At 43.1% G+C, this 25,574-nt stretch overlaps 1 protein-coding gene across 2 annotated transcripts in view; it reads right to left on the bottom strand.

The window, feature by feature from the left end:
• Positions 1 to 6,854: 6,854 nt before the first annotated feature.
• The window catches only part of Kiaa1549 (KIAA1549 ortholog), a 137,772-nt gene continuing 119,052 nt past the window's right edge, over positions 6,855 to 25,574 (bottom strand). Inside the window, exons 17-20 of one of the 2 annotated variants that reach the window (XM_026398578.2) lie at positions 19,618 to 19,664; positions 15,117 to 15,274; positions 8,955 to 9,100; positions 6,855 to 7,109 (exon numbers count right to left, since the gene is read on the bottom strand). In XM_026398578.2, the coding sequence (XP_026254363.2) occupies positions 6,855 to 7,109; positions 8,955 to 9,100; positions 15,117 to 15,274; positions 19,618 to 19,664 (606 nt within the window). The remainder of the gene's footprint in view (positions 7,110 to 8,954; positions 9,101 to 15,116; positions 15,275 to 19,617; positions 19,665 to 25,574) is intronic. The other variant, XM_026398579.2, reaches the window with a different exon arrangement.

Raw genomic sequence — 25,574 nt, 5'->3', positions numbered from 1 at the left:
AGTAAAATTCCCTTTCTTCAACTGTTTAAACTACAGACGTCCTTGGATCTCCCTAGGGCGCCCCCTCTGTTGGTGCCACTGTCCCAGGATCCTGTCCAGGGTTCCACAGTTCATTTCATTGCTGTGTTCTCCTGTGATCTGAGTTCCTTCTGCTTTTCTAAGTTGCCAAGGGTTCTCATTTTCTCAGGTTTCATCAACAACTCCAGGTTTACCCTATTACCTTTTGAGATTGCACGGACTTTAACCTTCTCCTTTCTTTCTAAATCTTTTAATTCCAAAATAAATCAGCTCTTAGCAGATGCATCAATTCCATCACTGGGTAACAGGAAAATAGCACAGAGAGTAGAAAGGCGTGGCACTGGCAACGTGAGTGGAAACCGATCTGGCAAACTCCATGATGAATGGAATACGTTCAACTTAATTCCTTGGAAAACAAAGGCAGCACTAGGTGTTCTCACCAGGGACACGGAATTAGAGAACCAAAAGGTCATCTCACCCAATTTTTCATGTTTTACAAATGAGAAAATTATCATGTTGCAAAGGAAATAAACAGAAAATATCACTTTGACACCAATTCATAGCATTTATTGACATTTCCATTTAAAATGCTAGGAAAGCTGTAAAAATTGTAAACATGGAAACCAAACACTTGCATAAATTATTTCAAAAAATCTACAGCACATTAGAAAAACAGTGCAGCTAATTGAAGGGTAGAAACATAACCGACAAATAGAAGGGAGGGTTCAGTTACTAAATCATATACCCATACTGAGATTTAAGTGCCCGTTTGAGACCAGCAAACCATGATTGTCAAGTTCAAGTTGCAGTATTGATGCCACCGATGGCCCCAATTTTCTCTGCACAGTTTCATACAATAATATTCATGATCTAGGAAAGAGGGTGCAGGAAGAATCAGAACAGACCTTCACCGAGGAGACAAGTGGGCACCCCAGAGCAACTCTACGGGGTGACCCCTCCTGTTAATTCTAGCCTAAGCTCCAGGTCCCCAGGTGAAGCTCCAGAGGAGGGCCGAGTGGAGAGCATTCCTACCCCCACCCTCTTTTCTGAACTGATTTCCTGGAACTTAGAGCAACTGAGCTAAGGCGTAAGCCGCTGTTCCCCTAGTACCCCCCTCCTCTTTCCCCACATTTGCCAGAGGAGCAGAACACGTGTCTGGCATGAACTTGTCCCTGTACCATTCCCAACCTGCACACTTTGGAGTCAAGTTGTGAACACTTGAAATCTGGTGGACACAAGAAAAGCGCATCCATGATGCTCCAAGTAGTCCGGGAAGGTGGTTCTGGGCCATCAGGGACAGCGAGATTAGAATCATTCCCTCCCTTCTTAGTCCCTACTACCTTTTAAACACAAAGTGGAGCCAGAGCAGAAAAACCCAGAGTCAGACGGCAAAGCAAGGAGCCTGGACCATTATCTACCCTGTGGGACCTTGAATTGAACTAAAGTGTTCCAGACGAAGACACCGATTGCTTCTCTGTTTCCTACTTGCTTGTTTCCAAAGACACTTACTATTTTTACCCTATACTTCAATGCTACTGTGTCCCCCACCCCTCATGGGGATTAACCCAGGAGTGTTCTATCACCGAGATACATCCCCTGCCTTTTTATTCTCTTTCTTTATTTTTGAGACAGGGTCTCACTGAGTTGCTGAGGCTGCCCTCAAACTTGTGATCCTCTGGCCTCAGCTTCCCGAGTCACTGGAATTACAGGCGCGCATCCCGGCGCCCGGCTCTGCTATACATTCTTGAGATAAATGATCAAGTGTGCTGTCACACACACACAGCATGGAATGAGTGCCGTACCGTGTCACCATCATTCTTCAAGTCTTCTCAACAGTGGACAAAGGAGTTCTAGTTCAAACATCAACAATTCCCCCCCAAAATATCAAAAGAAACCTGAAACATGGGCCCTCCTTGCTCATTAGGTGACAAGTGTGAAGTCTATACATTTTGTGAGAATGTCACAGCAGTGGCTCATAGAAACCCCCTCTCACCAGTTCAAAAAATTCTGCAGCATGTTGGAGTACATGTGAAAACAAAGTTCAACGGACTGACCCACGGGAATGTGTTGTGCTCACGCGGACTCTCTGTGGGCACCGAGGCAGATGTCCTTGTGCTCCTGCCTGGCGACCAGCTTTGGAGCCTTGCTCTGGAGGTAGAAGTGACATGGTAAGAACTCCATGAGAGAACTCAAGTTAGCATGGGACTCTAGACCAGGAGTGCCTCTCCCCAAGCCCAGAACCTAACCAGCTGTCCTTCCAAGCGTCAAATTCATCCATGTCTAAGACTCCAGGGTGCGAGGGCCAAGAGAGGGGCGATTAATGATGAACTCATGGGGTGCCGCCCACGCAGACAGCCTCTGGGGACTGGTTTGGTTACTGGAGTGCTCTCGAAGACGTCGCGCTAATGCAGTCAACACTGACCCTGAACGTGAGAGACGGGAGACTCAGAGGGCGCAGTTACTCATTTCAGCCCAACCCCTCCCCAGCAGACCTTCCCCTGTGCCCTGCACCACAGGTCTCATGCCCTGGAAAATCTGGTTAGCAACAACCCACTCCTTAAAAACCACATGCCACCAAAATCAACACACACTCTGGCATTAAATAAAATTTGAGGAAAACGTGTAGCTATAAAAAAGGCAAATACATTTATTTAAAACCTGCTGTGCCCCACAAAGGATTAATGTTACTGAATGGCTAGCCATCAAGATCTGCTCTGAATCATTCTTATCACTATTTGCACACTTTACATTGGATCTTTAGCAGTTCTTGATATACTCCACTTCCTCCCCCCAACTGGAGATCTTCATCAGTAAATCTCCATCGGCTTGGTCATTTGCTCACTGTGTGACAGCAAATGTATCCTCCAGCACCATTTCCTCCTCTTCTGAATCACCCTAAAGAGTGCGGTTTGCCATACTGCAGCTGATCAGGATCAAGTTCATTTTTGACGCCAGCATACACTAATTTCTACATCCCTCCCCACTCGGGGCTCAGCCCACACATCTCACCCTTGGTTGGACGATTCCACTGTCTTCATCAAAGTGGGTTCTGCAGATGATCTCTCCCCAAGATCTTATTGCTTCCAAATATGCAACTTCTATGACTTCAAGTACCCAAAGCACTTGTATACTCTGAATTTTATGGATCTTTAATCCATGTTATTTTTTTCCCCCTCTTCCATCTTTTATACCCATCTGTACTATCTGACTTAGATTCTAAGATTTCAGAAGACCGGGCTCCATGGCTGCTGACCTATTTGGTACCGGAAACAGCAGAAAGTCAGTAGCAGAAAGATGATTAATAGATGCCCTTTGAAAGTTGGTGGGAGCGGGGAGGTGGGGTGAGTTTAAAACAAAACAAGAGTGAGGAACACGAGTCACACTGGGTTTCCAGTTTTGTCTCTGGATACATACACGTGAACCCACCCACTGGCAGATCATGGCAGGTCACATCATCCATCCCGGGGCATTCACACAGGTAACAGTTTACATTTTCACAGTGCTTTATGCTTGCTCCTCAGGGGATGCCTGCACACAGGAACACATCATTTCCTTACAATTTGAGATCCTGGGAGGAGGGCAGGGGAGGCGTGTTCTTGTGGATTAAGAGGAAAATGATGTTCAGAGAAGGAACCTGACACAGGGAGTTAGTTATAAAGTAGACTGCAAAAAAAATCACTTCTCTAACAATCTCCTCTAAAATGCTGACTCCAATTTATAGTTTGTTACAACTAGAATTTCTAAAACAGGAAAATAATTACAGACATAAAATTTAAATTTTAGGGTGCTCCAATAGATGGAACTGCAAAGTTATGCTTGATCAACAGAAGGACTTTTTTTTTTTTAAGTAGAAAAACACTAACCCAGTGTCTGAAGACCCACTGGGCGTGGTGCACCCCACAAGAGCCAGTACAGTGAACTTGGTGCCTGGTAAACTACTGTAGCAGGTGTTTAGAGGAAACAAGTGCAGACCAAGGGCGCTTCCCAACAATGACCGAGTGCTGGCAGCCCGCAGGACCCATCCATGCCACGCCACACACCACCAGCTCTTCGTTACATGTCATCTTTGGTCTTGACTTCTGTTCAAAGGTGTATCGGTTCTAAGAATTCAGGCAGAATCCCCTTGTGGTAGCTGAAAGGCATCCATTCTGCTCTTGCAGTCACACCCTTGAAGCAGAGACCCGTTTTTGCAACGCACAGAAGAGGTAACCATTTTTAGGACACATTATATGTAAAACACTTATGACACCAAGCAGAACCGTGAGAGAAAAGGTCATTTATTCCACCTGCTGTCACAAGATTTGAACTTACTATCAAGTGTCTACCATAAAACTCTGCTTGGGTATCTAAGTCTGGATATTCTGAGTGGCATGAAAAGAGGATCCATTTTAGGGACAGTCGGGTATTAAGCCAGGACCAAGAGGTTAAGAAATCAAGCCCAGAAGGGGGCCTTCTCTCCTACACTATTGGGAGCCTTTGGGGACTGTCTGACAAGAGGCTGCCAGTCCTTTATTGGATCGACTTACTGTTATGGTTTGGATATGAGGTGTTCCCTGAAAAGCTCATGTGTTAGGCAATGCAGGAATGTTCCGAGGTGGAATGATTAGATAGATCATGAGCTGTAACCTCATCAGTGGATTAATCCATTTGATGGATTAATACTTTGAGTTTGGCAATACTGCAGATTGAACACGGGGATTCTACCACTGAGCTACATCCCCAGCCCTTTTTATTTTGAGACAAGTTCTCATTAAGTAGCCCAGACTGGCCTTGAACTAAGGATCCTCCTGCCTCAGCTCTCCAAGTAGCTGGGATTGCAGGTGTGCACCTCCAAGCTCAGCATGAATTAATAACTGACGGGACTACTAGTTGGTAACTGTAGGCAAGTGGGGTGTGGCTGGAGGAAACAGGCGCTAGGGACATGCCCTTGAGGATTAGATTCTGTCCCTGGCTCCTTGCTCTCCGCTTCCTGCCTGCCATGAGCTGAGAAGCCTCCCTTCACCACACCCATCCATCATGATGTTCTGCATCATCTTGGGCCCAGAGCAATGAAGTCAGATGGCCATGGACTGAAACTGATGACTCCAAATAAACTTTTCCTCTAAATTGTTCTCATCAGATGTTTTAGTCACAGGAACAAAAACCTGACTCACGTACTTACCTTCCTGCACCCTAGTCTTTCAGTGGCAGGCAGGTGAACAATGGCTACACTTGAACTCCGCAGAACTGGCTTTCCCTGTGTCCCCAAACTCTAACTCCGTACCACAAGCTTAGCCAAGGATGGAGTAAAGCATGATGATGGAACCAATGACTCTGGAAGCTTGTTCTAGCTGTTTCCAGGTTCTTAAAACCTGGTGCAGGTACACAGGTTTTGATTAAAGCACAGCCCCAAATTCTACCTTGTTATCTGTGGTTTAATCAAAAGTATTAATTCATCTGATAAAAAGAGGCTCAGAGTGGGAATCTCTTCTGTAAGCCTGCATTTCCTCTGAGTTTCACTCAGACACCAGAAAACAGAACAAGTCACTCCCTTTCTGACTCTAATGTGGGATGTGGGGAAACTTCAGGAGCATGTTCTAAGGGAGATGACCCCCTCTCTCTGGCCCACAGTGCATGAGACAGTTTTAATAGTCACTCAACAAAGGAATAACACAATAAAATCAGAAATGAGGGAAAACTCTCTCCTTTCCCTTGTGGTCTCAAAACTCTTCTTGACTCTCCAGGGTCTGAGTCGGACTCTGTTCCACTTCCAGGTCTTGAACACAGGGAACGGATTACTCGGGATGGATTCACAATAATTTGGTGGTCCTAGGAATTGTTTTCAATAACGTCTGCTTACAGAAGACTTCTCATTCAAACATAATTTGTGAGCAGATCATAAGCCAAGTGCAAGGATCTACCAGTTAGGACTTCCTGAAAGCCTCACTCTGTAGGACTGGCCTCCATGGCATGTGCTGAAACAGGATGCCATCAGGAGTTGCATCTGCCCAATTATTAAACAGCAAATACAATTAAGAAGGTAAATCTAAATTTTGATATGTATTTTGAATAACCAAATAAATATTAAGCTTTCTCCCACCACTTGGGAGTTGCTTTGCTTTTTTTTTTTTTCCCTCTAGAACAGAATGAAACCTTCGACCCATTCTTCCATTGCAAAGCCAACGTTGCATTTCACAGACACAAAGGCGAAGGGGCCCTTGGGGCTGTAGCACCAAAAAAAGGAGGAAGAACGCAGGCGATGGCTTCGTTTGGAGTCTTCAGGCTCTTAAACTATCATTTGGTTTCTCACTAGTAGCTTTAAAAAAAAAAAAAAAATCTCCCAACAGTCTTAGTACTCTTTGTTGTTAATATTCCTATTAAAATAAGTTCCTATGGAGAAAAAAAGGGGAAATCAAGCTGTTAATAAAATGTCTTCAAATCTCTTCTTAGAAAACAAAGCAGCAGGTACATCGTACATGTCAGTCTGAATCCCTTGGAATCGCTGGGTTCCTTCCAACCCAACACCACCTACACATTTTCATCTTTTGTCTTTAAAAAGGAGACTTAAACAAAATTGTTAGCTTAGGTTTCTGTTTTGTTTTTGTGAAGTGCTGCTGGCTTTTGGCCAAAAGTACATACATTTCAACTGAACCCAAGTGGCCACCAAATTGCCAATCTAGGAAGTGTCATGGGTGTTGTGTGACTTATGGCATCTTCTAAAATTGCCACTTGCTCCCTCACTCAGGCAGCTTGCCCAGGAGATGCTCATTCCGCTTACAAACACCCACTCAGTTGATTTCCTTTTGGTCTTGCTTCCACGGGAAGCGGATACTTGGCCAACCTGCGGGCGAGGCCCATCAGCTGTGGAAGTTCTGCACGGCGCTCTGTTTCTGGGAGAGCCGGAGGAGCTCCTCGCGGATCGCTTTGATGAGGGAGGCTGAGGAGTGGCTGGGCTGGAGGTCTTCCGTGGAGCTGGTGGGGTAACCCAGCCCAGGGCCTTGCAGTCCCCGGTGAGGAAGGTTCCCGGGAGGAGCTGAGGGCTCCCTGCCCGAAGTCCTTGGCACCTGAAACAGCGGTGAAGAAGAATAGTCTTGATGTCCAAGAACGTGAGGCTGAAAAACATGGCAAACGTTACTGCACTTCCCACACGGCAACCAAAGGGAACATCAAGTTCAAGTTGGCATTGGGAAAGCTCATGGGCTTCCTCGCCCACCTCCCAGGGTCACTCGGCCCTCCGGCAGGGCCCTTGTGGCCTGATTGCCTGTGCACAGGGTGTGGAGAGAGTGGGTGAAGCGGGTGTTGGTGTGGGACTCGCCACCACAGGACAACAGGTAGGGACCTGGGGAGCTGGAAAGAGAGAGCAGGCAAGCACCCCATGAAGGTGAGAGGTCAGAGGGCGACACTCGAGAGCAGAGGGAGGTAAGACTGGGGCAAAGGGGATGGAAAGAACTGCCTTAGCCTGGTCCGGAGTCCCAAGAGCATGTACCTGGGAACTCAGGTGGGACCACGGAGCCTGGGCCAGATCACAAGATCATCTTGTGCCTTATCAATCTGTGGTCTTGTTGTAGGGCTGAGGTTCAAACCTAAGGCATGGGGCATGCTAGGCAAGCACTCGGCCACTGAGCTGTGCCGCCTGCCTATCTATCAACAATCATCTACCAATCTCTCCATCCATCATCTATCTTCAGGTACTGGGTATTGAACCCAGGAGTGCCACTGAGCTATTTCCTAAGCCCTTCTCATTTTTTATTTTGAGATAGGGTTTAGGTCACCAAGACCAGCCTGCAATTTGTGAACCTACTGCCTCAGTCTCCTGAGTGGCTAGTATTACAGGTATGTGGCCCCAGGCCCAGTGTCTGTCCATGTCTTTTCAAGTGCAATTTAAAGTTAAGTTATACACACAAAAGTAGACAATTGTTCTGCTGATGTCTGCAGAACATGGATTAATTTGGCATTCATTTGACAAGAACAATTATGCTTTTCAGTGATTTTTTTTTTCATTTTTAAAATATCCTTCATAATTTTCTCAAGTGGAAAAAAAAAAACTTCACATCCATGCACTAAATTAGTGTATAGGTCAGTGTGGTATATCTGTGTACTAAAAACCTTAATGCTAAAAGCGAGAGAAATGTGGCCTCCTAGTCCTGAATTATTTCTTTCTACATTTCACTCCTCCATAGAGCAATAAAGAAATCCTCCAAAGTGAACATTATTGGATTTGACTGGAAAACCTGAATCTCAGTAGAGTACAATGAAGGCAGAAGAAAAAAAATGTGTCAATAACTTTAAGCAAAGACCTGCAATTGTAAGTTTAACAAATGTCTTTTGGGGAAAAACATACTCTAACATGAATTTACTTTCACTACATAAAGCACTAACCATGACTGGGATCTAGCATAGCTGTTAGGAAGGTTAAGAAATTCAATAAAAGCCGGAGCATAAAGATAAGGATAAAACCTAAAGTGATAGTTTGGCTTGTATTTTCAAACTTCATTAATTTATCCCTTGAGGATATAAAATTATTGAGAAAAAAAACAGAGAAGGGCACTTGTAGAAATTAGCTGTTCCCACACTGAGGGAGGTCTATGCCTTGAAACCCTGCTACCTCTGAGCTCACTCCAAGACCATCTAGCACAGGGGGCATGGTGGAAATGACATCAGCAAGCCCCATAAAGCATATGGTGAGATCAGGGATGTTCATATAGTGATCACACCAAGACCACGTCCAGATTTTAGCTACCTTCAGGTTCAGACTTGCTACTTAAAGCCATCGAAATTTGCCTCAAGAAAGTAGTATGCTTTCCAAAAGTGGGAGAGAGTTTGCTACAAGCTACAGGCAAACACACAGCAAGGTGAAAACAGGGAGGGAGATTAAAAATGGATTCCCCAAGCAGCAGCAGCTAAATTTAAAGATTGTGTAAGAATTTTAACTGATGGCCCAAGTCCCAGATACTCACGGCCTCCCTTCGCCCTGCTTCCTCCTCCCCATATGCAGACCAGCCCGGTCCTCCATACTGGCCACCTCTGCTGGGCGGGATTTCCACGGGCTGGGCCCCGATTCTGCTAGCAATGCCCACCTGCGTCAGGTGCTGGATCTGGGAGCCTGGGAGGAACATGGTGCAGTCACTGGTCAGCATTTATAGGAGAGGAAGGTTACGGAGCAAGATACCGTCCACACTGACCACTGGCCCCTTTAAGGACAGGGATGATGAGCAAGGTTCAAACAGTGCCAGTGCCATCTCCAGAAATGGCCTGTCCCACGAGAACAGCCCAGGAACTGCTCTAATTCCCTTTCAATACAGGGGCTAATGGTGACACATCAAAGGTCTGAGGATGAAAGATCACAGAGGGCACTTCTGCTCTTTTCTGTAGGGTGACACCCAGGGTGGCCCTGCTGATTTTTTAATTATGTTGACTCAAAGGTTCTAGAGCCATAAAGAAGTTGACACCTGGTTCTTGTTGCTTATAGCTTTGAGATTCACAAGGAGCAGAATATCCAATATGCCTTTTTTTTTTTCCTGTTATTGGGGATTGAACCCAGAGGTACTTAACCACTAAGTCATATCCCAGCCCTTTTAATTTTGAGACAGGGTTTCACTACATTGTTTAGGGCCTATGCTTTTTTTTTTTTTTTTTTTTTTTTTTTTTTTTGATACCAGGGATTGAACCCAGGGGACTAAACCACTGAGCCACTTCCCCAGCCCTTTTTATTCTTTGAGACAGGGCCTCTCTAAGTTTCTGAGGCTGGCTTTGAACTTGCGATCCTCCTGCCTCAGCATCCCAAGCCTCTGGGATTACAGGCGTGTGCCACTGAGCCCAGCTGCTTTTTTCTTAAAAGGTGGAAATGTGTTTGAATTCAGAATGTTGAGGCCCTTTTACTCACAGTGTTCCCATAACTCAGCCATAGCACAATCAACACCTCACACCTCACCTAGCCAGTGAGGGACACTGAGGTAGACCAGCTGACTCTGTGGCACTAACTCCCATACACGGGAAACCTGTAGCCTTGTGTGGCTCGGATGGTCAGGTGTTAAATAACCTATTTCCTCGGCCACCAACTTTTGGTATTTGGAAATATCCCTACACTGCAAATTAGAGGAGGAAAAAAGCCATCTTTATTTATTTTATCTTATTTTACTTCACTTTTTATAGCATTTGGAATGGAATCCAGGGCCTCGTGAATGCTAGGCACATGCTCTACCACTGAACTACACTCCTGGTCCTAGAATATGATCTTTATGTGCTGTGAAATGAAATACTTATTTCCAAATGCTCCCAGGATCATCAAGTTCATCCGTGACGCTCAGGTTCCGAGAGTTCACAGAGGGGAAGGTCCCTCCATCTGTAAGCCCACCCCTACCCACGTTATCTAGTTATCAGACCTTAACTCATCAGCTGCTCACGTTATCTAGTTATCAGACCTTAACTCATCAGCTGCTCACGTTATCTAGTTACCAGACCTTAACTCATCAGCTGCTTTTAAGAAAAGAATTCCCCTGGTTTTATCTGGAGACACATATTGGTAATTGAAAGTCAGGAAAAATTGTCCAGGCCTCTGGCGGAGCAATGAACTCCACTGGAGCACCCATCCTTTACTGAGAACTCACAGCGTTATTGACATTATCTGGACTATCAACACTGTCTACTTAGCAGGCACTGCCTGAGCAAATCTCGTGAGGAGCTGTGAATCTAGCCGGGTGTTCACAGTGGTTTCCAAGGTCCAAACAAGTGTGCAGGGGGAAAGCACACAGTGGCTGCCATCTTAATCCAGACATGATTCTGCTCCCTGCTTTGATCACTGTACAGCACAGGCTCTCCCCTGACTCTGCGTGGAGCTCAGAGTCTGGGCTGATTCCAGCTCAGCCTCTGACAAGCCCACTCCTGTGGGCCTGGCGTTCCAACATCTCCAATGCTGTGAAAAACCCAATCAGACTTATTTCAAGGATTGGAAGATATGAAATTGATCAAGCACAAATGTGGGCAAGGCAGCAACTGGTGATTCCTAAACTCCTCTTTTCTTTCTTTTTCTTTTTTCTTTTTTTGGAAACAGGCTGGTCTCAAGGGATCCTCTGGCCTCAGTCTCCTGAGTACTGGGACTATGGGACCTGCCACCTTGGCTAGCACTTCTTTTCTGGCTTTTTATATTTTCATCTTAAATAGCTGTGCAGTTTACTCAGTGATGCACTTACTGGGAATCCTAAAAGCGAATACTTTTTTTGCTATTCTGAATAATGCTGTGATAAACATCTTGACACACATAATTTCCACCCAATGTTTTGAATTTAGGGGATTTCCTTTCACTTTCTAGAAGTGAAAACACCAAATCAAAGATTTATGAGTCCTATTATCAAACTGCTTTCCAAATGTTTTAATGATTTACACCACCACTGAAATAACATAATTGTAATAATAATAAAGGCAGCTAGTATTTATTGAAAATGTATGATATGCTAAGCACTATTTGGGGCACTTTACATCTTTTATTTTATTTAATCAGCAAAATTTTATCATACCACCATCTTCAGAAAATGATTCATGAATGTAGTTATGCCTCACTGTGGTTTTAATCTGTATTTCTTAAGCTGTTTTCAAAACTGGAACCTTTTCCAAGTTTTCTTTTATAGGGTACACATATACACACACATGCATCTTTTTTTGTTTTTTCTTTGTGTGTCTTTGTGTGTGTGTGTGTGTGTGTGTGTGTGTGTTTTACTGGAATTGAATCCAAGGCCTCATGTATGCTAGGCAAGTGCTCTACCACTGAGTTACAACTTCAACCCTTTTTATTTGAGGCAGAGTCTTGCTAAGTTGCCCAGGCTACCCTTGAACTTGCAATCTTCCTGCCTCAACCCAAGGAGCTGGGATTATAGGTATACACCACTACATGTGGTCTACACACATCTTTAATTTTTTTTTGTATACTTGTAGATGGACAACATGCCTTTATTTTATTTATTTATGTGGTACTGAGGATTGAACCCAGTGCCTCACACATGCTAGGCAAGGGCTCTGCCACTGAGCTACAGCCCAGCCCCCACACATCTTTCTCTTATGAATTCTTTCTTTCAATATTTTGCCTATTCGTCTTTTGAGGCTTGCCCATTTGTCAATTTATAGGAGCTATTCTCTATAATAAAAATGACTTTGGGTTATAATATACCACAAACTTTCCCTAGGTAGTATTTCATTTTGGGTTATATTCAGAAATATATATGTTTGATAATTTTTTATAGCCAGAAAGATAATTATACTAGATCCCAACATTTTCCATTGTAAAGTTTCATACAATTTCTTCTCTTACTAGAAATTGTTAGAATAAAACTCCCTCTTCAAATGAGTGACACATAGAATTTCTATATCCATCTTGATTTTAATAAACAATTAATAAATCTGAATTTTGTTTGGTATTTATACTGTGCAGCAAGGCTCACATACTGAACATTTCACAAGAGAAATAAGACTCAGCACAAAGCCTAGCATCTGTAAAGGATGAGAAGTCCCATATCATCGCAGGATACTTTTTTTTTTTCTTTTCTTTTCTTTGTGGTGCTAGAAATTGAACCTAAGTGTGCTCTACCACTGAACTATATACCCTTTTATTTCTTATTTTGAGACAAGGTTACCAAAGCCAGCCTCAAGCTTGTGATCTTCCTGCCTCAATCTCCTGAGTCACTGAGATTAGAGGCATAGACCACTGTGCCCAGCCATTATTTGTTTTGAGGACTAGCAGACAATGCAAGATATAAAAACATCCTGGAAGACTAAAATGGAAAAACATCTCGCAATTATTGCGAATATGGAATTGGCCTAAACTACTTTCTTCTTCTTTTTTTTAATCTTGATTTTGTTTATTGATTTTTATGTGGTGCTGAGGATTGAACCCAGTGCCTCACACGTGCTAGGCAAGCGCTCTGCTACTGAGCCACAATCCAGCCCCCTAAACTACTTCCTTGATAACATTTAGAATGATGTATGTTCAGAAAACAAGAAAATAAATTATTTAACACATCATGGCCTCTCATTGAAGCCTCAGTCTTCCAAAAGGAGGGTGAAGAAATGAATGGAAAAAATAAAAGTGTGACTTTGAGGTTTTGTAATAGAACACAGTAAGATGATATTGAACTTAAAAAATTCTCAAAGAATAGAGAGCTGTGTAAGTAATAGGGAGAGCTCAGATCTTATACTACAGATGTTCTAGAACACAGAACAGCATTCACAAATAGAGCTTACACAGTATCAACCACTCAGAAGTTCAAGTTCTATTAAATGGAATGGTCATTTGTCATTTGGGGACAAGTCTGAACCACAGGTGAACTGATGGGGCAACCCTTCCAACTGCCGTGAGGAAATTCCACTCAGCCATGCTGGACACAGTCCACCACCAGCAGGTGCCCCCTAGGGGTCTGAAGGTGTTTTCTCAGGTGTTCCACTTGTACTTCTATTGGACCAGTTAGGGACATTGATCATAAAGTAGAGCTGTCTTTGAAAACTGGGAGATTTACAAAGAGTTCCGAACAAATTCTTCCCAAATATCAAGCATCTGCTGAACCCGAGGATGGGATCTGGGTTTGAAAATTAACATAAAACTCCCAGGAGGCTCTGAGACAAATGTATTTTTCTGTTTTTGCTTCTTAACTTACTTTCTGAAGATAAATTTGTTCCTTATCTAACTGTGATTATTGAGGTTTCTCAATTCAGAAATCATTTTTCATTCCTTTCTTTCTTTACTAAAATTCAGAAAGCTCCTCCTTTCTGAAACATTTACATGTGTCTCAAAACAGACAAAACCCAAGAACAGTTGGCCTATTAAAATACAAATGCTTATAATTCTTTCCAAAAAAAGCAAAAATGAATACATAAAAGGAAGTTTAATCACACTTCTATTGTGGTCTTTAAAAAAAAAAACAATCCGTACTAAGTAAACCATATTGTGCAAAATGCTTCTCAAATCAATGAAATAAATATATTTTAGAAGGTTTTACAATTTATTTTCTCTCTGGTTTCAAAATCTCCAGAAATTGAACACTTTAGCATATATTCGTTTAAGAACAGAAGTTGGAAACTTAACTTCCTATGTGGAGATATCCTGGCATAGATTTTTATTTTAATTTCATCGGGTAGTTAACACAGATGCTGCTTTCAGGGATTTAAATTGTAATAATGGTAGAATAAGAAAACATGACTTCCACCACTGAATGATGGTAGAAGTGGTGCTGGTTGCCCAGGAACAGCATTAGGAGAACTCTCTAAATGAGGATTTAAAGAGGGGCAGACAGGTGTCCACACAGTGCCACGGTGGCTCCGACTTCCACAGGTGCTCTATCTTGTCTGAGACAGCTGAGGGAGGGCTTAGTCATAGGGTCACAAAAGTGACAATAAGAAAAGGGAAGGAGATAGCAGGGTTTGCATTCTAATCTGAAATCCAAAATGCTCCAAAGTCCAAAACTTTGACATGTCATTCAAGCAGTTTCCAATTTGGGAGCATTTTGGATTGGGGATTTTCTGACCAAGGATACTCAACTAGTAAAGTCTATTAAATTATTAAAACACACACACGTGCACACACACACACACACACACACACACAGAAACACTTCTGGTCCCAAGTATTTTGGATAAGGGATACTCAACCTGTACTTTAAAAGGCAGAAGGGAAAATGCTTTAGTCTCCGGGGACAGGGAGACTTGAGGAGAAAACGGTGGCTGAATGCTCTCCAAAAGTGACCCAATAAAACGAGATCTCCCTCTAGCCACTGTCCAGCAACCTGAGGGTTGTTCACTACAAGGCACAAATGCCCCTTCTTTTAAACTCAGCTTGATGCCGTCCTAGGGCTGCCACAGACCTCCCGTTCACTGGAGAACGTAGCCGTGCCTTCCTGGAGGGTGTGTGCCGCAGTTTTACTGATTCAGGAATCGGCAGACAGCAGCCTGGGGGGGCTCTGCCACATCCCTTCCCCTCCCCTGTCCTCAGCTCTACCAGAACCTGAGAGAAAGGAGCTCTGGCCAGAGAAGAGACTGCTCCACACCAAGACGCTGACCCTCTGGGAAGCCAAACTATAGCCTTTAAATTTATTCCCAAAGTAATTCCCCCAGAAATGTAAGCTCAGTCGCCACATTACCTGTGGTGCCCCCAACAGGCCGGGGCCGGGCCACCGATGGCATCTCTTCTGAATAGATCCCTCGGGCAGCAAATGGAGCTTCCGCTGACGACGGTGGCTGCTGGGGCTCAGGGGGTGCCAGCTCTGAAGACGGCAGCAACCCAGGGCCAAAACCCGGTCTGAAGGCAAAGCACAGGCATCAGGACTACGTTTCCTCTGTGCTGGCCTCTCCCCAGTCCACCCCACCCTGCAGAACATGCAGACTTCTCTGTCTACTTGCTTATCCTCCTCCAGCTCCTGGAAGGTGGGAGAAGGACACCGCTCCCTGAGGTGGATTTGATTATTCCATGGCCCTCTCTCAGTACTAAGCTGATATTCACCAGTTTATGCTGGGTGATTTGGTATATATATTTCTTCTATTTTTTTTTAAAAAAAAGAAGAGATGCTTTAGTTTCCAGACCAAAGAAAGACATAGATTCCCAATAAAGCTGTGGTCCTCAGCCGTGGGTACCCATCAGCATCGCTGGGGGAGACGAAATCCTGGTGCCCACGCTGCACCCCAGACACGGTGAAACCAAGACAAGGGCTTTGAAAACACTCCACAGATGTGTCTATCGAGGGCAAAAACCCATGTTCTAAGGCAGTTTGGTCTATTTTGTTCTCTGGATGTCTTTAAACTCATAAAAAGTATTGAGAAACTCCCAAGAGTTTCTGTTTATATGATTACATCTACCCACACTGATGGTATTATTAGAAATTAAAACTAAGAAAATGTTTCAATATTTTAAAAACTCATTTACAAAAACTACAAACCTACCACATGCTAACATAACAATTTTATGACTTTAATTACATTCTCCCATCCCTCCCCCTCAGATTAGTGAAAAGAGTGGCACTCTTATTCAGACTTCCTTAACGTGGGACATCTGGATTCTCAAATATTTTACAATCAGTTGACACATGTTATTTTAGGAAGAAAATCTGCCCTCACAAAACATTTCTTAGAAAAGAAGAGTATTTTAATAGCCTTTTTAGAAAGTACTTAAATAATACTTCAGATATTCTTCTTGAGACCACACCAAAACTTAAGTGGTAATTCCTTAAGGATTAGTTGCAATGCAGGATCTGAAACAATATCAGATGGCTCTATCTTGACTTTGAGTGGATCTTCAACCCATGCATTTACCATTTGGAGAATACTAGTTCACTGAATTACAAAGACATTATGGACACTCACGTGCCTAATTCTACAGTATCAAAAATTCCCCTGCTTCACTGGCACCACCAAGCTCATCCAGAAGATGAGGATGCTCTCAAGTTCAACATGGCAGACAAAAGGTTCTAGTCTTAAATTTTCACTTGAAAACTCAATTTTATCATTGACAGTTTCTTACTTCAAGAAAAACGACTGTCAGTTGTTTTTCTTGAAGAAGTTCATTTCATTCATGTTCAACACAGTGATAAACTCCCGAGTCTGAACATGATGTTCATCAGTTGTTTAAATAGAAAGCGAGGAGGCAGTTGGTTCCATTCAGTCGCAAACAGCAGAGCAAGTGCTCTCCTCCAAGATCCCATATTCAGCACAAGGGCCTTATTTGTCCAGTCAGTACCTCCACTTTTGTCACACAGACTATGAAAGACTCAAAGGCCTAGTTTGAATAAAATTAATTTTTACTACTTCATCAAGAACATACTAACATAAAACTGGCTTTTAAAAAATAAACTGCATTTTATCTGCAGCTACCGACATGAGATTTTTCTCCTTATTCCCTTTAAAGCAATGTGTTACATGATTTTTTTTAAATGCTAAATCACTTTCACATTGCTGGAATAACTCCAATTTGGCTGTAAATGATATTCTTCTGTACATGTTGCTGGATGTGTTTGCAAGTATTTGGTTTCATGTTCTTTCATGTCTATATTCAAGAGTGAAACTGGCCCTTAAGGTTTCCAGTCTTGCAATGACCTTGTTCTTATGTCCTTGACCTTGAGGTCCAATGACCCTGGTCTCATTAAGTGATTTGAGGGTAGTCTTTCTTTTTTTTTAAACACAGACACCACTTTTTTTTTTTTTTTAGTTTTCGGCGGACACAACATCTTTGTTTGTATGTGGTGCTGAGGATCAAACCCGGGCCGCACGCATGCCAGGCGAGCGCGCTACCGCTTTTTCTACTTTTTATTAGTTTGTACAACATTGGCCTTTCCCTCCATCATGTTTGGCAGAGTTCACTGTTGCAGCCATCTGGACCTGGAGTTTCCTTTATGGGAAGAATTTTAATTATGATTTCCATTTTTTAATAATCATATGATGATTCAGATTTCCTCTTTCTAGAAATTTTTCCATTTCAAATTTATTAACAAAAATGTGTTTGTAAAATCTTTTAAGATTATGTTAATGTGTCTTTTTCATTCCTATTGTTGATTTGTTACACAGGTTACTTTATCAAGTTTGCCAGGAGATTTGTTTTCTATTTTACAGTCTATATTATTTCCTTCCTTCAATTGGATATTCTTTTTTAACTTCTTGAGATGTGTAGTTAGATTGCTGATTTCCAGCTATTTTTTCCTTCCAAATACATGTGTTAAGAGTAACAATTCCCTCCCCCAAACATTACCATAGCTGATCCTACAACTTTTGATATATTGTACTTTACTATTCATTTTAGAATGTTTTAAAATTTCTATTGTGATTTATAAGTGTATTATATGTTATTTAGCAGAGTACTGAATAATTTTTAAATGTACAAGGGTTTTCTAATTATCTTTTATTATTATTTCTTAATTTTACTAGAATGAACACATATATTTTTATTTACTTTTTTTGAAATTTAAGATTGGTTATGGCCCAAGATATAGTAAATTTTTCATTATTTTTGTGTGTATGTTGTACTGAGGATTGAATACAAGACCATACATGTTAGGCAAGTGCTATGCCACTGAGCTATATGTCTCCCAGCTCTTAAAAAAAAATGTGTTTTAAAGAGATATGCTGGGCATGGAGGCACATGCCTATAATCCTGGCTACTCAGAAATCTAAGGCAGGAGGATCACAAGTTTGAGGCCAGCCTCAGCAATTAAACAAAGCATTGTTTCAAAACAAAATACAAAAGTCTGGGAATATAGCTCAGAGGTAGAGCACTTACCAAGAATGTGGGAGGCCCTGGGTTCAATCCCCAGTACTACCCACCCCTTAAAAAAATGGTGTGTTGTGCAGTATTGAACATTCCATGTTTTATGTATATCAATTAGCTCAAACTGATTAATCATGTTCAAATCTTCTATATCCTTTCCATATCTTTATATTTTTGACATGTCTTTCATAAGTCAAATACCCCTTTTTAAAATCCAATATAATGATATTGGTCTTTTAATTAGAATATATAGCCATTATCATTTAGTGAAACCACACACACACACACACACACACACACACACACACACCCCACACACACACACACACACACACACACCCTTAAATTTAGATCTCTACCATCTTATAATGGCTTGCTGTAAATTCTGCCAATTTCATGTTCTTTTTTCTCCTATTTCCTATCTTCTTTTGGATTATTTTAAAATTGTTTTCTTTCTCCTTATTATATTTAAGCATTTTTCGCACTGTTTTAGTTAACCTAAAAATTACACTAGAATCCTCTACTTACAATAGTCTAACACAAAGTGGTACTTTTATATATCTTCCCAGACAATAAAACTGAACTCCATATTAAGCATATTAAGTATAATTGTAAAATCTATGTTTGACAGCTCCAATATCTGGATCCCCTGTGGTTCTGCTTTGTCTGTTGCTCCTGATTTTATTTTCAACTGTGTTTTCTTTTCTTCTCATATGCCTGGTTGTGTGCATGTCCATGGGTGACATGTTCTGTAGAAACAGTATAAGACCTGGAGCGTATTAACCATTCTGAGGGGGGGACTCACATGTGTTCTGCCAGAGAGCAATCCCTCGTTAAAATTCAAAGCTGAACATCAATCTCTGAAGGGACCAATCTTCCTATGACCCACCCTTTTTCCCAGGGCCTAAGGATTAGAACTCAAAACCTTGGGTGTTTATCAAGGTCCTCTCCTCCTCCTCCCCCCAGCCCTGTACGCAGTCTCTTAGAGCTTCATCCACTTTCTCAGCATCTCAGCTGCCTCTTCTGGAATCAGCAGATGCCACTGGGAGAAAAGTGACCCCAAAGCGGGGCTCACTTCTCTGGGTTCCCAGACCTTGGTCCCACACTGCTGCACAGCTCTGTTAGCCCTTGGAGTTTAAAAAACAATGAATATCTCATCTAGCTTTTCCAGGTGTTCCCAGCAGAAGGACAGGTTCAAACTCTCCAGCCCGTCATTACTGGAAGCAGAACTTAAATCCTAACTTCCCCCCCTCCTCTTCTGATTAGATCAAGGGAACATATAAATCACTTTGACATCTCTGCTCATATTAGCTAAAAGACATGGGTTTACAGAGTTTAAAAAGAGCAGCCTACAGAACAAAGTCATAATACATTCTGTTCTGAAACCTTACCTTGGCAATGGGCCAGAAGGGGGAGTCATCCCATAGTCTTCATATCTCTGGAAGAAATTCAAAAGGACATGAAGACTAACATTCAGTATTTATTATAAAGTGACAACAGCAAACTTATAAACTTGGGCTTGCAGGATCAACTTTCAGGAGAATTATTTTCTCATTAAAGCTTAGCATGCTCCTGGGGCATTCTGCCATCCAGCAAGGGTTTCAGTTTGGAGAACAGGGCTACTAGGCTTTAGAGAAGACACAACTAATTTCTAGGTCTTTTCTATATCAAAAACTAAGACTGTGAACAATAGACAGGTTTTCTGTGCCTGTTCACCCCTAGTCTCCTTCTCTGTGAACTTTATCTTCTGCTAGAAGGTAGCTTAACTGGTCACAGTTAGTATGAAGCACACACTCCCCGCCCCCAAATCCAGGGATCGACCAGCAGCAATTCAAATATCTCCAAAACGAAACCATCAAATGCTGTACCACGTTTAGGACACTGTAAAAATAGAAAACCAGAAATTAGAAGGAAACCCAAAATTAGAGACTAGAAGACGAAGGTGGCCCCTCTGTTTCTGACCATTTCCTGGGCCACTGTGAACAACTGCTTGCCTGTAATCAGGAACTCCCAGGCCTGGCTCCTGGGGCTGTACTGATTCTAGATCTTTCTTTTTTAGGCTATAATTTTAGTTTTTCTCCAAAGTCCAGGCTTTTCCCCCACTACGCTGTGCTGCCCAGATTTTTCCCAATGGGTCTTTCCCCATTGGACAGATCTCTCCTCTTAAGAGGGAAAATAGAGGCCAGAAGGTCCTAGACATAAGGATGTCTATGATGGTCCTGGAGGGATTTGGAGATGGGAAACCGTGGAGGACCTGCGTCCCCTTCTGATCTTCTCTGACTCAATCCCCGGGGCAGCGGGAGGGAGATTAGAACCTTGTAGGTTCCCAGCTGAGGAAGATAAACTAGAGGGGGTGACAGAGAAAACGGAAAGATGGCAGAAGAGCAGTTTTGATTCCTTTTTCTGAATGACTGAAGAAAAAGCTGAGACCGGATGAAGATTAGCCATGGTGCCCACCCACCTCCAGCATGGCTCAGAGTTTTAAGACACATTCCTATGCATGTTTGTTTGTTTGTTTGTTTTTAAATCAAGGCTCATCACTCTACCTATCAGGATTTCAGGAGATCTGAGTGGTAAACCAACAGAAAAACTGTGGGGGAAAAGCTGCTCGTTTTTATCCATGGTACTATTGTGGGTGAGGCATTTTAACCTAGTGTCTTCAGAAAGAGGATGTTCTGTGCTGAGAGACAGGGCAAGTTAAAAAAAAAAAAAAATCCCTGACAGAATTACTGTGATTGGGTGTCAGGTATTTACTTTAAATGAGTCACCCTTATATAAAAGGCTTGGAGGACAAAACTGAATTTTAAAGTTTTAATCAGCTATGACAATACAAGTCTCATTTTCATTTCATTCTTAATCCATATAAAACACAGCCCAGTCAAATGTGAAAGGCGAGTCAAATGGCTAGGACAGGCCTGAGGTGGAGCCACCAGGCAGCAGAGGCAGCTTGTAAAAGACCTTAGCTGGCCCCGAGGCCTGCACAGTGGGCGACTCCAAGAGTGGAGCTCCACTCAGGGCAGCAGGAACACCACATCCCAGCTGCCTGACTCACTGCTGCCTAACCCACACCGCCCTGCTGGTAAAAAGGAGCAGAATGTCATCCGGCGGAACACAGAGGCTCACGAGGTGACTGAAGGCACCTTGAAACCCACATTCCTCTGGTTTTCACTGTCAGAAGAAGCAAATAAAGGGTGGTTAGGTTCGTCCTGGCAACAAACCAGTAACTTTACCACCAGTTTATCAACATGCTGAAATTTATATGATCCTGGTTTTCCACTAGATTAAATCAATACCACTCCCATTGAAAAATATCAGGGTGACGTCAAAAAGTCCAAAATTGATTTTTTTTTTAAATCCACAATAAGAGATACTAGAATGCATTTGAATTCCTGGTTGAGATGGTAGGTTAAGGCATCATCATGGAATCTTTCATCTCTAACACCTAAGAGCCAGGAACAAATAATAAAAGTAGTAACACAAATCTGTCAAAAATTACTGCTAAAAATTCGTGCAAGTGAAGGAGAAGAATCATGCTATAAATGGAGAAAAGCAGCGGCCAAGGGAAAAAATGATTCTCACAGCACGGTGTGGCTCTTGACCCCACCCAAGAGCGAGCAGAGGTGCACCTCCACTCAGATAGGGGCTGACTGGGGGGCTACCTGGCAGTCTGGGGCTGGGAACAGTAGGATCAAGGAAAAGCCTGGGGGCAAGGAGACACCGTCAGCAGTGACCAAGTTCAGGTCAGAAAGTGAGACAAGAGCTTTCGTCTTGGAAATCTCAAGACTAAGCAAACAGGCTCTTGGCAGATCTTCCTCCTCATCCTAGGTCCCCTCCTCATCCCACGAATGTCTCCGAGGTGTAAGTCCTGCAGCAGCTTGGTCTTCTCAACACCCCCAAACTACATTTCACTTGTCACCTGCAGGCCGAGCTGTCTGGGCACCTTCCAGACAGGACGCTCCTGAGATGATCCTGGGGACGTGGCGCCCACTAGTGGACAGATTGGAGAGGAAGCACCACTGGCTCTGTGTGCTCCCCAGGCCGGTTCTCTCTCACTCCTTGTTAGTGGGAGGGCTATCACATTTCAACGGCATCTCTCACCGCACAGCGCCTGCCAGGTGTCCCCTTGTCACAGTCCCCTGATAGAGCCTTAATTCTGGATCAACCCCACTGTCTGCCTTCTCGGCCTCACACCTGGGTGTCCGATGTTGAACCACAAAGCCAGATGGAGAACTCTCACTTACACCACTATAATTTCCTGAGGGTCAACCTTAACAGGGACCTCAGGCTGTGTCTCCAATCTGTGATCCCAAATTCTCCACAACAGGCATTTCGGATCCCGACTCTCCCCCCAAACCACGGAGCCAGCCACACTTCTCCTCTCCTTCTCAACAGACGGCTCTGCCCTCCCCGCGGGGAGCACAGAAGCCTTGAGATGTGGCTCCTCAGCTTCATGCCACCCAACCTCTCCTTCCTGCCTCTGTTGAGTTGGCAGGAATACGTCCCGTCGTTTCCAAACACAGTTCCTCCCCGGGTGCCCTCGACCCATGGCACCCTCTTTCCTGGGTCATCAATCTTCTTCCAGGCTGGCTCAATGCGGCCAGCAATTAAACAGGTGGAACCTTCTGGATTCTTCCTCTCAACTCCCTCCACACCAGTCTACTGGCTGGAGCCACTGACCATCACAAAGACTGCTCCACCAGCTTCCCAGTGGTCCCCCTGCCTCTACTCTTGTACTGACATCACCCTGCAGCCCAACGTGGGACCAATCTCTCACAGTGGCTTACCTAGTTACGTCTCCCGTCTGCCCAGAGCCCTTCAACGTGAAGGTGTCACCCTTGGGATGAGGTGGGCACTAGGACTGTGGGCTTCTTGCTTTCTCTCTCCTGCCTCATGAACCACCCCTTCACTGCCGCTTCTGTACGAAATGCTAGAACCAATTCCACTGTTAAGAACACACGGTGACAGGGCTACAGGGTGCCCAGATACCTGGTTAAACACTATTTCTGTGTTTACTGGGTGGACCCAGTAAAGAAGGTGGCTTCCCCAGTGCAGCTGACCTCAGCCACTCCACTGACGGCCTCAGTAGAACAAAAAGGGGGAGAAGGTGGGGTGGTGCTCCCTCTGCCTCCTGATCCTGCTCTTGGAGATCCTGTTTTGCAGGCTTTCAGATTCAGCTCAGGCCTCAGAACACCCCTGGTTCTCCTGGTCCTCCAGCCTGCAGACAGCAGATCATGAGCTTCTCAGCCTCCACAATCAAGCGAGCCAATTCCTCATAATCAGTCACTCTTTTCATTTTTTTATATCGGGGATTGAACCCAAGGTCTTAACCACTGAGCCACATCCCCAGCCCTTTTTTATACTCTATGTAGAGATTGGGTGTCACTGAGTTGCTCTGGCTTTGAACTCATGATCCTCCTGCCTTAGCCTCCTGAGCTGCCAGGATTACAGGTGTGCATCACTGTGCCCGGCTATAACCAATAAATCTTAATCTCTCTCTCCACACACATGTCATAGGCTCTGTTTCTCTGGAGAATCCTAGCTAATATACATATCAAGCACACTTAGGGGAAGAAGTTTTTAACACCTTTATTGAGTTGTAACTGACACACAATAAACTGCACATATTTAAAGAATGCACTTCTATAAGCTTTGATGTATGTCTGTAAGTGTACATTACCACCACAATCAAGATAATGAGCACAGCCCTCACCCCCAAAGTTTCTGGGTGCCCCTTTATAATCCTTCCAACTGATGTCCCCACCTGACCCATCCCTGGGCAACCACTGATTGTTTTTTGTCACTACAGATTTGTATGCATTTTTTAAACTTGTATTTCAATGGAATTGTATAGTATATATTCATTTTCTTTGGTCTGGCTTCCTCTACTTAGCATAATTATTTATGAGAGTCAATTATGTTTTTGTCTGATTCAATATTTATTTTTGGGGGATGGTTCTGGGGATTGAACTCAGGGACACTCAACCACTGAGCTACATCCCCAGGGTCTCATTGAGTTGCTAAGTACCTTGCCGCAGTTGCTGAGTCTGGCTTTGAACTCAAGAGCTCCTGACTCAGGCTTCCATGCTGCTGGGATTACAGGCTTGAGCCACCATGCGTGGCTAATAGTTTATTTTTATTACTGAGTAGTACTCCATTATATGGACATACCACATTTGTTTTTCCATTTCTATATCTTCTTTAACGAAGTTTTTTATTGGGTTGTCTGTATAATTTGAATCTTTTCTATTTATTGAGATTAGCTTTGTGGCCCAGAATATGTTCCATTTTGGTAAAAATTCCATGATTGAAAGAACGTATATTGTGCTTTTGTTAGCTGCCCTGTTCTCTATATGTCATTTATTTCAAGTTGGTAGTGTTATTCAATTCACCTCTATCTTAGTGATTTTCTGTATACTTGTCCTACCAGTTATTGAAAGAAGAGTATTGGAAATCTCCCATTTTAATTGTGGATTTATATTTATGTGTAATTCTATCTGTTTTTGCTTCATGCAAATAAACATTTAAAATTTTGTCTTCATTTTTTGTTTTGTTTTGTTTGTTTAATGGTACCAGGGATTGAATCCAGAGGCACTTAAACACTGAGCCACATCCCCAGCCCTGTTTTGTTGTTGTTGTTTTTCTTATTTAGAGACAGAGTCTCACTAAGTTGCTGAGGCTGGCTTTGAATTTTCAATCCTCCTGCCTCAGCCTCCCAAACTGCTGGGATTATAGGTGTGTGCCACTGTGCCTGGCTGAGATTTTTTCTTCTTGATGAAAAGTGACCACCTTGTTATTTATGAAATGGTCCTCTACGCTGGATAATATTCTTTACTATAAGATCTCTTTTGGCTGATGGTAATAAATTCACTCCAACTTTTCATGATTAGTGTGGCATACCTTTTCCATACTTTCAAGCAAGTTTGTACCTCTGTATTTAATGTGGTGTCTCATCGCCAAGCAATTGTTTGGATCTTGCTTTTTATCCACTCTGACAAGCTCTACCCTTTCAGAGGGATGTTTAGACCACCTATGTTTAATGTGACTATTAATAAGGCTGGACTGAAACCAACCTTGCTGGTTTCTGTTTTCTCTTTTCCCCACCTGTTCTTTGTTCCTTTTTTCTTCTTCTTCTGCCTTCCAGGGACTATATTTTATGATTTCTTTTAACTCGTTTGTTGGCTGACAATGGGTTGTGGTAGGGTGCGTACTACACACCCTCTGTCCCTGTCTACTGGTCAGTGCTTTAGTCTACTCACATACAGCATAAGGCCATTAAAAGAGCAAACATCAATCTCTCCCTATTGGCCTTTGTGCTATTTTTATATATTTTCCTTCTATATAGGTTACA

The sequence above is a fragment of the Urocitellus parryii genome, chromosome 3 (assembly GCF_045843805.1).
Source record: "Urocitellus parryii isolate mUroPar1 chromosome 3, mUroPar1.hap1, whole genome shotgun sequence".
Lineage (NCBI taxonomy): Eukaryota > Metazoa > Chordata > Mammalia > Rodentia > Sciuridae > Urocitellus > Urocitellus parryii.
This window is presented reverse-complemented; position numbering and strand designations above follow the sequence as displayed.